Raw genomic sequence first — 13,675 nt, 5'->3', positions numbered from 1 at the left:
GGGACATTCCTACCACTCTCGATGACTTAATAACTCTTGCCACCCGGATTGACCTACGGTTCCAGGAGCGTGCCAGAGAGGTCACCCGTGAGAGGAGGTTACCACGTCTAGCTCCTACTTTTCAGAAACCCGTCACTCCTTCTGTCTCTAACCAGGTACACCCTCCTGAGCCTATGCAGGTCGACCAGACCAAGATGGTCAAGACCCGTCAGGACTTACGCCGTGCCGAGGGGACCTGCTTCTACTGTGGCAGTAAGGAGCACCGGATCCGTGCCTGCCCGGAGAGGTCGGGAAACGCCTGTGTCTAGGTTCGCTCAGAGAGGTCCACCTAGACAAGAATAAATCCTCTCCATCCCTGCTGTTGTCAGTTTCAATCGTCTACGGGGAGAACCGTTATTTCGAACTAGCCCAACTGGACTCTGGAGCAGCCGGGAATCTTATTTCACAGTCCCTGGTAGAGAAATACCGCATCCCCACCAAACCTCTGGCTGTACCCTTGTCTGTTGCTGCCGTGGATGGGGGGCTCTTACCACGCCCCATCCAACTCATCACCGAATCCATTACTCTGCAGGTGGGAATGCTGCATTCTGAAAGTATCTCCTTCCATGTTCTGCCTGGACTCTCTCACGCCCTCTTGCTAGGCCTACCTTGGCTCCAGAAACATGCACCCGTTCTTGACTGGCAGACCGGAGAAGTCCTTCGCTGGAGACAGGGCTGCCATAAGACCTGTCTGGTTCCCGTTCATCCCGTCCGTCCTTCTCCTACCCCAGCTAATCTACCTGGACTTCCGATTCCTTATTGGTCTTATGCTGATGTCTTTAATAAAAAGGAGGCAGAGACACTACCCCCTCATAGACCATACGACTGCCCTATCGACCTGTTACCTGGTACTTCTCCTCCCCGTGGGCGTATTTATCCATTATCCGCTGCTGAGACCCGGTCGATGTCCGAATATATTGAGGAGAATCTGGCCAGGGGATTCATCCGGAAATCTACCTCCCCGGCGGGAGCAGGCTTCTTTTTCGTCAAAAAGAAGGACGGCTCTCTCCGTCCCTGTATAGACTATAGAGGCCTTAACCAGATCACGGTGAAGAATAAGTACCCCCTTCCGCTCATTCCGGAGTTATTTGATCGTCTGAGGGGGGCTAGAATCTTCACCAAACTGGACCTCCGTGGGGCGTACAACCTGGTTCGTATCCGTCAGGGGGATGAATGGAAGACGGCATTCAACACCCGGGACGGCCACTATGAATATCTGGTAATGCCCTTTGGCCTCTGTAACGCTCCTGCCGTCTTTCAAGAGTTGGTCAATGACATCTTCCGGGACCTTCTCTACTCCTGCGTAGTGGTGTACCTGGACGACATCTTGGTCTTCTCTCCGGATCTCCAGACTCACTGGAGGGATGTTCGTCAGGTCCTGCTCAGGCTCAGGCAGAACCATCTCTACGCTAAATATGAGAAGTGCCTCTTTGAGCAGACCTCGCTTCCGTTTCTGGGCTACATTATCTCTCAGACCGGCCTACAAATGGATCCTGAGAAACTGTCTGCCATCGAGAAATGGCCCCGACCAGAGGTGTTGAAGGCTATTCAACGGTTCCTGGGCTTCGCCAACTATTACCGCCTCTTCATCCCGCACTTCTCTTCCCGGACTGCCCCAATTTCCGCGCTCACCCGTAAGGGTACTAATCCCAAAGAGTGGCCGCCCGAAGCAGAGGAGGCCTTTCTTTCCCTAAAACAGGCCTTCTCTTCCGTCCCGGTGCTGCATCGCCCGGACGGCAACAAGCAGTTCTTCCTGGAAGTTGACGCCTCCTCCTCTGGAGCCGGAGCGGTACTTACTCAAAAATCATCTTCCGGGAGAATGGTAACTTGTGGCTTCTTCTCCAAACTCTTCTCCTCTTCTGAGCGCAACTATTCCATAGGAGACCGAGAGTTATTGGCCATCAAGCTGGCGTTGGAGGAGTGGCGTTACCTACTCGAGGGGGCTCTTCATCCGGTAATAATTTACACTGACCACAAGAACTTGGCTTACCTCCAGCATGCCCAGAGACTTAACCCGCGCCAAGCCCGGTGGTCCTTGTTTTTTGCTCGCTTTGATTTTGTTCTTCATTTTCGCCCGGCTGACAAAAACGTCAAAGCAGACGCCTTGTCCCGATCCTTTCTGGTGTCCGATCTCGAGGAAGAACCTAAACATATCATCGATCCCGCCAGAGTAATGCAGGTGGCTCCCGTGAGTCTAAATCGTCTCCCTCCCGGTAAGACGTTTGTTTCAGTACCTGATCGGGAGAAGATCCTACACTGGGGCCATTCGTCTAAACTAGCTGGCCACGCTGGTCAGAAAAAGACCCTCCAGCTTATTGCCCGGCACTATTGGTGGCCTACCCTGCACAAGGACATAATAGACTTTGTTTCTGCCTGTGTGTCCTGCGCCCGCAACAAAGTCCCGAGACATCTGCCAGCCGGACGCCTCCTTCCGCTTCCTGTACCTGCTGCCCCCTGGCAGCATATAGCAATGGACTTTATAACTGATCTCCCCGTCTCTGCCGGTTGTACGGTCATTTGGGTGGTCGCTGACCGCTTTTCCAAGATGGCTCACTTTATTCCCCTGCCAGGCCTTCCGTCTGCACCCGAGCTGGCTAAAGACTTTATCCGCCACATCTTCCGTCTTCATGGCCTGCCCCTCCACATCGTGTCGGATCGTGGGGTACAGTTCACCTCACGTTTCTGGAGAGCCACTTGTAAACTACTAGACGTCACCCTGGACTTCTCTTCCGCTTACCACCCACAGTCCAATGGTCAAGTGGAGCGGATCAATCAGAACCTGACCAGTTACCTCCGGCACTTCGTTAATGCCCACCATTCTGACTGGGTGGATCTCCTACCATGGGCCGAGTTCTCTTATAATAATCACGAGAGCGAATCCTCCTCCAAATCCCCGTTTTTTGTAGTCTTTGGTCAGCATCCTCGGATTCCTTTTCCTGTCTCCACCTCTGTGGACAACCCGGCTGCGGAATCTCTCGTTAGCAAATTTTCCTCCATATGGGAGAGTACCCGGTCCGCACTCCTTCTGTCATCCGAGCGTATGAAAAGACACGCTGACAAAAAACGCCTGGATCCTCCACAATTTCGTCCAGGAGATAAAGTCTGGCTCTCATCTAAATATGTTCGACTCAAGATACCTTCTTACAAGTTAGGGCCTCGGTTCATCGGTCCTCTGGAGGTCATCAGTCAGATCAACCCGGTGGCCTATAAATTGAAACTCCCGGCCAACTTACGGATCCCTAACTCCTTCCATGTATCTCTCCTCAAACCCGTGGTGCTTAACTCTTTTTCCAAGTCTACAGGTACGCCTCCTGCTCCGGTTTCTGCTGAGGACGAGTTTGAGGTAGAGAACATTCTTGCCACCAAAAGGGTAAGAGGAAAGACCTTTTTTCTGGTAGATTGGAAGGGGTTTGGTCCTGAGGAGAGAACGTGGGAGCCCCGGGAGAACATCCATGCCCCTCTCATCCTAGCTAAATTTCTATCTGGCCTAAAAAAGGGGGGCCTAAAGGGGGGGGTACTGTAGTGCCGGCGTCCCTGCCCTCTGCTAGGCAGGGACGCTGTTCCCCTCACCGCTCTGCTCCGTGCCCGGCGTCCCTCTCCCGCTCTGCTGGCAGCGCGCGCTCCTTCCCGGCCACTGTGCTTAGGGCGCGCGCGCGCGCCCTCCCTCCCTCTTAAAGGGGCCGCGCGCGCCGTCCTAAGGAGTCCCCGGCCAATGGCCGGAGGACTTTACCATATATAAGGCACCTCCTCCAAAATGGAGGTGCCCGAGCAATGTTGTTGCACCGTTCTACTCTGCTTCAGCCCTCAGGTCCCGTTGCCAGTTACCTGCCAGTTACCTGCCAGATTCCTGCCAGCTTGCTGTCCTAATCCTGCCTGATTTCCTGTTACCTGCCTGCCTGCCTGAGGTCCGACGGTCTGCCTTACAACTCCGGTCAGTCTGTCTAAGGACCAACTTGCCCGCTCACCTGGGAGCGCACATCAGCTACCTGCCTGCTTGCCTGAGGTCCGACGGTCTGCCTTACAACTCCGGTCAGTCTGTCTATGGACCAGCTTGCCCGCTCACCTGGGAGCGCTTCTCCGCTACCTGCCTGCTTGCCTGCCCGGAGGCTCCGCTGTCACGTGCTGTGACCACCAGCTATTCCAGACTCTTGCTCGCTCACCTGGGAGCGCTTCTCCGCTACCTGCCTGCTTGCCTGCCCGGAGGCTCCGCTGTCACGTGCTGTGACCACCAGCTATTCCAGACTCTTGCCCGCTCACCTGGGAGCGCTTCTCCGCTACCTGCCTGCTTGCCTGCCCGGGGGTTCCGCTGTCACGTGCTGGGACCACCAGCTATTCCAGAGACTCTTGCCCGCTCACCTGGGAGCGCTTCTCCGCTACCTGCCTGCTTGCCTACCTGGAGGCTCCGCCGTCACGTGCTGTGACCACCTGCTATTCCAGAGACTCTCGCTTGCTCACCTGGGAGCACACATCCTCCATCTGCCTTGCTAGCCTACCTGGAGGTTCAGCCATCACAGGTCGTACCTACCCTTTACCTAGAGACTGCCCCGGTCACTTGCCGTGACCTCCAGCCCGTTCTTCCAGAGACTCCCCCGGTCACTTGCCGTGACCTCCAGCCCGCTCTTCCAGAGACTGCCCTGATCACTTGCCGTGACCTCCTGCCCGTACACCCAGAGACTGTCCCGGTCACCTGCTGTGACTGCCTGCCTGGTCGCCACCCGCTCCCTTACAAGGACCGCTCCCTTGTATAGTAGCCCAGAGGTTCCGCCTTCCAGACCCGTTACACTGGCCTTTCCTGACGTGTTTAGCACGGCAAGGGGTGTGTCCACATCCAACATGGGGAACCTAATATTCCTTAAAATGAACCAGGCATGGATCACATAGGACTTGGCCATACCTTTGGCTGACTAGACAGCTGTAACGGCCTCACCCAACCAGTGTTCTACTCTATTTGCCATTCGTTTCATTTGGGGCCTCCTCCCCAAATAAAAAATAAAAACACTGTGTTGGCTGTCTACCTTTGTTGCCAGGCTTAATGCTTATTAAAGGATTTAGCTACTCATTCGAATTACAGAGCCTCTGAATTGTCATGAATGGCTATTTTGTCTTGCAATATACACTGCTGACTGTCACAGGTGTCAGATGTGACAGATAGTCGCTCTGCAGTTGAATGCAGAAGATCTCTTCGTTTGGCATTACAGACACCTTCTTAGCTGTTTCACTCTAGGACCCAGCAGCTACCTCCATCCTGCTAATTGACACCCTGGCTTGGGTGTTTAAATAGTTTCACTTTGCAAAAGGAAGGTGCCAGTGATACTCTCATGTTTCCTTGTGAATGCTTGGAGCTCTCAGACTGCTATCTTCCTCTGTGGTGCTAGGAGGACGCTTGGAGTTATCTCTCTGAAGTCGGCTAAAGCTAAGCTACTTTCCCCTTTGTTTCCCTTGTTGTCTTTAGTTGTTAGTGGGGATCAACTAGTGCTCTTCCCCCCTTCCCTATCCAGGGCCAAGCACAATGGAAATACAGGGTTTAGGTTCACGTGCGGTGATTGGTGAGGAACCAATATAGGGACGTTAGTGGAGACAGGGTGATATCAGATCAGCCTAGGAGGTATCCACTCCCCCCTTTCCCTAGAGTCTGTGCTCCCTTTCCCCCTTCCCTTTTTGTAGCACTTAGTCTTTCACTCACCTTGCGTGACACTGATTCAGTTGAGAAGTGGTTAATTTGCTTGACTGCTGCCTTCCTTGGATGGGGTACACATTTATCATGCTGCCTCTCCGGAATAGAACCCTGATTCTCTGTTATTCGTGTGTACTCTGTAACCTCGCCTGTGGGTGGTTTGAGATTGGATGGCTGAGAATGCCTCCAGTTCCTTCACTTTGTGTTCCACTGGGTCCCCTCTTAATTATGGCCCCAGTTCGAACAAACAAGAAAATAGAAACAGAGTACAATTCCATTATCCCTAGCTGAAGTATTCAGACTTGGTTGCCTGCTCTGAACACTTTGGGCCCCCGAGGCCCTAAGGCAACAGCATTGGGGAGGCTTCCCAAGGCAAAGGGGCTGGGACTGGCGGTAGCAAGCCTCGCGGCAGATGCCCATCTGTATCCAGAATCAAACTACGAGCTTTTTATCTACGGCTGCTCTACTGTACACTACTGAAGATAAACGTTTGGCTCTGTGGGTGAAATTTGTAAGCTACTTCTGTGGGGGAACTCTGCCCCATGCTCTGTGGGTGAAATTTTTAAGAAGATTCTATGGGGATACTGTTCCCCATACTCTGCGGGTGAAATTTTTGTTAACAACTTATGTGGAATAAATGTGGAAACATGCTCTGTGGGTGAAATTTGATATGAGCTTCTTTGGGTGAAATGTGGAATTATGCTCTGTGGGTGAAATATATTATCAGTTTCTGTGGGGGAAATGTGGAAACATGCTCGGTGGGTAAAATTTTTCTTCTGACAGCAAGCCTCACTGAGGACCGCCAGCTCGACCCAAGATCATACTAATGGCTTTTCATCTGTGGCATTTGTAGCGTACGCTACTGGAATAGATTTTGGATCTCTTGGGGTACTGTGCCCCATGCTCTGTGGGTGAAATTGTTAAATGGACTGACGGTAGCAAGTCTCAGACTCTGTGAGGGTACTGTAAATTTTTTATGTTGTTTACTTACCTCATATTTTACCATGATTGCTATGGTGACAGAACCCTTTGAGTAATTTCCCTATCCACATATGTTTGCAGGGCAATTGTCCTGCTCTTACCCCTAATTTTCTTCCTTTTTCAGCCCCTTAGCCCTTGCTCCGACTATTTTACAACCATTTACAGCACTGAAGTTCAAGTCCCCATGAACTTATATGGGTTCGGTGTCTGGGGTCAAGGTCAAGTCAAGTTCGGGTCCCGAAGCGGACTTTTTAAAAAGTCTTGCTGAACCCAACGAACCTAAACAACCACGGGTTCGCTCATCATTAGTTGTAGTACATTGTCCTATTGCTCAGAGACATCTCAACATATATGGCCTTCATGGAAGAGTCATCAGAAGAAAACCTCTCCTGTGTCCTCACCATAAACTTCAACATCAGAAGTATGCAAAAGAACATCTAAACAAGTCTGATGCATTTTGGAAACAAGTCCTATGGACCTGTGAGGTTAAAATAGAACTCGTTGGCCACAATGATCAAAGGTATGTGTGGAGAAAAAAGGGCACAAAATTTCAAGAAAAGAACATCTTGCCAACCATTAACCCCTTAACGACCTTAGGCTTTTCTGTTTTTGCAGGATGAGTGGTACTTTTGAACGACACCATTGGTTTTGCCATATTGTGTATTAGAAAAAGGCCAAAAAATTTAAAGTGCGGTGGAATTGCAAAAAAAGTGCAATTCCACAATTTTTTTTTTTTTCTACCATGTTCACTAAACTGACCTACCATTATGATTCCTCAGGTCATTATGAGTTCGTAGATATCAAATATGTATCAGTTTTTTTTATTTAAATGGTGAAAAAAAATGTCGCCATTTTCAGAGACCCGTAGCATCTACATTTTTCGGTATCTTGGGCCAGGTGAAGGCTTATTTTTTGCGCGCTAAGCTTACATTTTTATTAATACCATTTTGGGGTAGAAATGATCTTTTGATCGCCTGCTATTGCATTTTATTGCAATGTTGCAGCGACCAAAAAAACATAATTCAGGTGTTTTGATTTTTTTTCTCATTACGCTGTTTACCGATTCGATTAATTCCTTTTATATATTGATAGATCGTGCGATTCTGGATGTGGCGATACCAAATATGTGTATATTTGATTTTTTTGTTTGTTTTATTTAGAATAAACGAAAAAGGGAGGTGGGCACTGCTACAAATGAGCGTGGCGGGGTGCTACAGTAACCTGGCATGATTAAAGCATATTGATAAGAGAACAAGACTCAGGGTATAAAAACTATGCACACCCAAAAATAGAAAAGATATATCAAAAAACCTTTATTAATCACAATTTTACAAATGACCACAGACACAAGAAAATAAAAACATTTAAAAGTAGGCATAACATTGCACTACACAGTTGCAAAAAAGGGGGTGTGTTGGTGTGGTAACCCAAATCAATAAATCCCCTTTAAACAGCAGGTATATAGAAAATCATTTGTCAAATATCCCAAAGTACAGAGCAAACATAGCTGTCAAAATACCATGACGTCTATATTATAAGCAAGATATAAGCAAGATAACACACAAAAATGTATATAATGGTAGAAATCTCCCTGGGTAGTCATATCATTAATTGATATGTGCTAAAGGAATGAATTGGGATAGTTACCTTCTGGCACTGAAGACCCTACACGTTGCGCTGCTAGACCGCAGCTTCGTCAGGGGTAAGTTGTCAGTGGGCACATATGCATTTACTGTATATACTGTGTCCAATTTAGTGTGACCCTTTACAGGTGAGAGCCCATGGCATAGCATGATTTCAAACCACGCGGCAGATCGGCGTCAGCATAGGACGCCGGCCGGCCGCTTCCTGTATCAAATGCGTTCCACCTGAGTCAGGTGGTGGAACGCAACTAGAAGTGGGCAATGCGTCATATCCGGCTAGTGAAACGCCCCCATCGCGTGGTCATATCCGGCCAAAATGCACAATAGACTACCTCAAAAGGTGCAAGCTGAAGGTTTTACAATGGCCCTCACAGTCCCCTTATCTGATAATCATTGAAAACCTGAGGCTAGACCTCAAAATAGCAGTGGATGCAAGATGACCCTGGAATCTCACAGAACTGGAAGATTTTTCCAGGGAAGAATGGATGAAAATCCTTCAAACAAGAATTAAAAGACACTTGGCTGGCTCCAAAAAGGGTTTATAAGCTGTGATACTTGGTACTAACCATGCAGGTTGCCCAAACCTTTCCATTGGCCCATTTTCCTTTCTGTAATTTTTAAATGTAAAAGAAAATATATATGTATTTTTTTGCTCAAATTACAAGGGAAATGTGTCATCTTTAATTTTTAGTCTTTTAGAGATCATTTCATCTTCAACTTGCTTAACTGTTCACAAATTCCAATAACAGTAAATTTGACTAGCGGTGCCCAAACTTTACATGTACGTCACTAATGTCGGTTTACATAAATGTCATTTGAACATGAAATTAACAAGGCAGCACTTGTTCCTTAGACCCAAGTAAAATAATAATAAAATAATAGTCTATAGTGATCTCAATGTTAAATGTGTGGGTCAAAACAGTAACATATTTAAGCCATTTACAACAAATAATGCAGCACACTTCAGCATTTGGCAGATGCTCTGATTTGAGCTCATTGACTTCATTAACAATTGCTCTGAATTAGTTAGATGTAACCTGAGACACATTGTTATATTATTTATTGCTATAAAAATGCAACTTACACATCTCCTAGGTAGAGGCTTGGGATGACTTCATCCACATGGTGTGTACCCCCTTTGTAGTTTTCTAGAAGTCCTTCTAGCTCTTGCACAGGAGGGGGGTCCCTGCATAACTTTCTCATTTTTGGAGACCCAGTAAAACAGCAACAGTGAAAAGAGATTCCTGTCAGTGACAGTTGTGTCGCATATATCAGACTGTGCTTCTTAAATTACACTTGATGTCAAGCAACAGCTGACTGGCAGTCTTCAGATGGTGCTTGATGGGTTACAGGGTGCTGGGGAGTTGAAACAGAGACTAATTGTCTCTAGAATGTAAGGAGAATTCTAGCATAACAACAAATTTATTGTATTAAAGAGGGGAAGGCACTGAAACAAACAATGTGTCTTTTACTAGTTAGTATCTAGGACAATGGAGTTTTAAACCTCCTAAAATAGGAAAAATACATAAATTTTGTTTTAAAAAAAATCTAATTTCATTGTAAAACGTGTTTAGAATTTTTTCTGTTCTGTGGTACTTTTTAGTTGGATTCTGATTTTATGCAAAAATAATTAGATCTTGATATAATGGCAAGAAACTATTTTATAAATATACTTTCTTTTAATTCCCATTTGTTTCATGAAAAACCATAAATGTCATTCTCTCTTATAACGGAGCGTTTTCTACAACTATATGCAATCACATAAAGGTGAAATCCAAATAAACTAGAAAACCTTTAACACAGTTACATTTTACTACAAAATTAGTTTTCATTTTTATTATATACTTTACTTACACTGTAAATAACAATATATATCTTATGTATAACGCTGGACGCGTCCTTCTGTCCAAAGCCGGGATGGGTGTCGCCTGTGCAGTGTGGTGCCGGACTCAGTGTGTGCACATACCGCACTACAGCACCATTATATTGAAGACACTTTTATTGAAGACACTGTGTATGAGAATTTGCACACACAGTGTCTTCAACAAAATTAAACCGGATAACGCTGGATGTGCATGTGTTGACTCTGGCACCATTTATTAAAGAATTTCACTACAACGTCAACATAGCAGTGAGTAGGCGCTGGCTATTGCCATTATCCATGTGGCCAGCACGTGCGCACTGCTATGTTGATGTAGTACATTACATCAATAAAATGGCGCCGGAATCAGCACGTGCGTACACCGCGATCTCCGGCGCCATTTTATTGAAGACACTGTATATTTAAATTCTCAGATTTCAAAAAAATGGTGCTGAAAAGGTACCAATAAAAATGCTCGCCACCCGGGTGTAGAACGGGTTCAATAGCTAGTGTGTATGTATATATTTGTGTGTGTACTACCTATCATGTCAATTACAGGCCTCTCTCATCTTTTTAAGTGGGAGAACTTGCACAATTGGTGGCTGACTAAATACTTTTTTTCCCCACTGTATATATGTACCTCAACTATGAGAGACAAAATGAGAAAACAAGTCCTGAAAATCACATTGTCTGATTTGGAAAGATTTTTTTTTTCAAATTTTGGTGGAAAAAATGCTTGGCTACAGGCAGATCTATTTTTTTTTCTTTTATTGTGTGGCGATGATGATTCATCCTTGTTCTAAGTTTTTGCCCTGTCTCCCCTACATAAAGACTCCCAGCTGGACATTTGGTACATATAATTAAGTACACTACATTAGATGTGATACAGCTGAACGTACCTGGGATCTTATAGTCCTGATGTGAATTGGGGATCTTTATCTTGTCTGTGGTCATTATAAACAGACAGGTTTTACATTTTTCTGGTTGCAAGGAAAGGTACCTGTGACTGGAGGAGATGACAGGGAGCTTCTGACAATGATGCTTCTTAGATTTGGGAGCTGCCTGAAACACAGAAGTTTGGGATCTGGAAATATGGATTGTAATCGGGCATCTTTTTGTAGTAAGGGTTGTAGTTTCCGTGCAGCTCTTCTTAGCGCCTCCAGATTTGGATTGTAGGTGACTACTAGAGGCACCCGGTTGTTTTCTTGTTTGGTTTTGTAATGTAGGAGATGATTCCTTGATATTCTGGTGGCTCTTGCAATCTGGTTCTCAATTGTTCTTGGATGGTAGCCCTGTTTCAAAAAGGTCTTTCTGAGGCCATCAAGGAGTTTGTCTCTATCCACAGGGTTGGAACATATCCGATTGTATCTGATGGCTTGGCTGTAAACAATAGAGTTTTTTATAATTAATTATATGTGCCAAATGTCCAGCTGGGGGTCTTTATGTAGGGGAGACAGGGCAAAAACTTAGAACAAGGATGAATCATCATCGCCACACAATAAAAGAAAAAAGAATAGATCTACCTGTAGCCAAGCATTTTGTTCCCCTGATCACAGCATAAAAGACATGAAATTACTGGTATTAAAAGGTAACTTCAAATCTGAAAGAGAAAGGAGAGTCTCCGAATATAAACTGATGATGACCTTTAACACTTTCAAAGCAGGAATGAATGTGTCGCATGGATTTATGTTCTTCTACATCAACTAAGGAATGTGCCCCTCAGACTTGTGAGGCCATCATAACACTGGACCTAGTCACAGGACAATAAAACCTTCACACTCCTTATCTATTATCTGCTAAAATATTTATAGCCAGAACTGTTTATCTCTTCCATAATAACTCTGGTTTCCATCACCTGTCTTACCTATTGCATTTTTTGTGTGTCTTATTGTGTATAAATATGTGACTCTTCAGATTTTGTGGTATATTAGCCTGATGAAGAGACCTGCGTAGTCTTGAAAGCTTGCAATTTGTTACCATCTTTTCAGTTAGCCATTAAAAGGTATCAACGACTGAGGACTCTCAAATCCAAATATTTTTCTTATTACTTACTGCAAAGTCAAAAGTTTATATGCATTTGATTAGTATTTGGGACCATTGCCCTTAAACTAAATGACTTGGGTCAAACGTTTGGAATATCCTTCCACAAGCTTCTCACAATAGTTGGTAGGAATTTGGGCCCATTCCCCGTGACAAAACTGGTGTAATTGATCCAGGTTTGTAGGTCACCTTACTTGCACCTGCTTTTTCAGCTTGGCCATAAATTTTCAATAGGATTGAGATCAGGACTTTGGGATGGCCACTCCAAAACATTGACTTTGTTATTAAGTCACTTTGTTACCATTTTGGCAGTACGCTTCGGGCTATTTTCCATTTGGAAGACCCATTTCCGCCCAAGCTTTAACTTTCTGGCTGATGTCTTGAGATGCTGCTTCAGTATTGCCACAGTATTCTTTTCTCATGATGCCATATATTTTGTGAAGTGCACCAGTCCCTCCTGCAGCAAAACAACCCCACAACATGATGCTGCCACCCACGTGTTTCACAGTTGGGATGGTGTTTTTAGGCTTCCAAGTTTCTCCGTTTTTCCTGCAAAAGTAACGATGGTCATTATTAGAGATGAGCGAATATTTCAATATTCGGTTCGGATTACGATCGCCGATTTTGCAATATTCACCTATTTATTCATCGAATATTTGCCGAACATAGCTGAATGCCATTGGATTCAATGGGGGGCAAAACCAAACGCATACGCAACACCTTCAAATGGGCCCAAAAGCTGCCAAAACACATCAAATTAGGGGCAGACACCAGGAAAGTGCCATCAATTGACACAGAGTACAAGTAGTATAATTATTAATATTTATTATAGCGCCATTTATTCCATGGCGCTTTACATGTGATAAGAGGTCACCGACTGGTACAAGAGGAGAGAGGAGCCTGTCCGCAAGGGCGCACAATCTACAAGGGATGGGTGAGGATACAGTAGGTCAGGGTACAGCTGGTCATGCAGCGGTATGGTGGAGCGAGAGTTACTGCAGATTGTACGTTTGTCAGAAGAAGTGGGTCTTCAGCTTCCTTTTGAAGGTTTCCACGGTAGGCGAGAGTCTGATGTGTTGGGGTACAAAGTTCCACAGTAGGGGAGATGCACGGGACAAATCTTGTATACGATTGTGGCAAGAAAAGATAAGAAGAAAGTAGAGAAGAAGATCTTGGAAGGATGGGAGGTTGCACGCAGGTAAGTACAGGGAGACTAGGTCACAGATTTATGGAGGAGACAGGTTTTGGATGGCTTGGTATGCCAAAGTTAGGCTTTTCAACTGGAGCTTCTGGTCAATGGGGAGCTAGCGCAGGGATTGACAGAGGGGAGAAGCTGAGGAATAGCGGGGTGACAGGTTTATTAGTCATCCAGCACAGTTTAGGATAGATTGTAGAGGTGCGAGAGTGGTAGAAGGGAGCTTGCAGTAGTCGAGGCGG

At 46.0% G+C, this 13,675-nt stretch overlaps 1 protein-coding gene across 1 annotated transcript in view; it reads right to left on the bottom strand.

Annotated features, from left to right (window-relative positions):
• LOC141273745 (dual specificity protein phosphatase 13A-like) overlaps nucleotides 1-9,663 on the bottom strand; it is a 67,195-nt gene extending 57,532 nt beyond the window's left edge. Inside the window, exon 1 of the mRNA XM_073686071.1 lies at nucleotides 9,422-9,663. Within this exon, the coding sequence (XP_073542172.1) occupies nucleotides 9,422-9,540 (119 nt within the window). The 5' untranslated portion in view covers nucleotides 9,541-9,663. The remainder of the gene's footprint in view (nucleotides 1-9,421) is intronic.
• Between the last annotated feature and the right edge of the window lie 4,012 nt (nucleotides 9,664-13,675).

Source organism: Phyllobates terribilis, unplaced genomic scaffold, assembly GCF_046119375.1.
Source record: "Phyllobates terribilis strain yellow unplaced genomic scaffold, ASM4611937v1 Scaffold_5__5_contigs__length_657084704, whole genome shotgun sequence".
Lineage (NCBI taxonomy): Eukaryota > Metazoa > Chordata > Amphibia > Anura > Dendrobatidae > Phyllobates > Phyllobates terribilis.
This window is presented reverse-complemented; position numbering and strand designations above follow the sequence as displayed.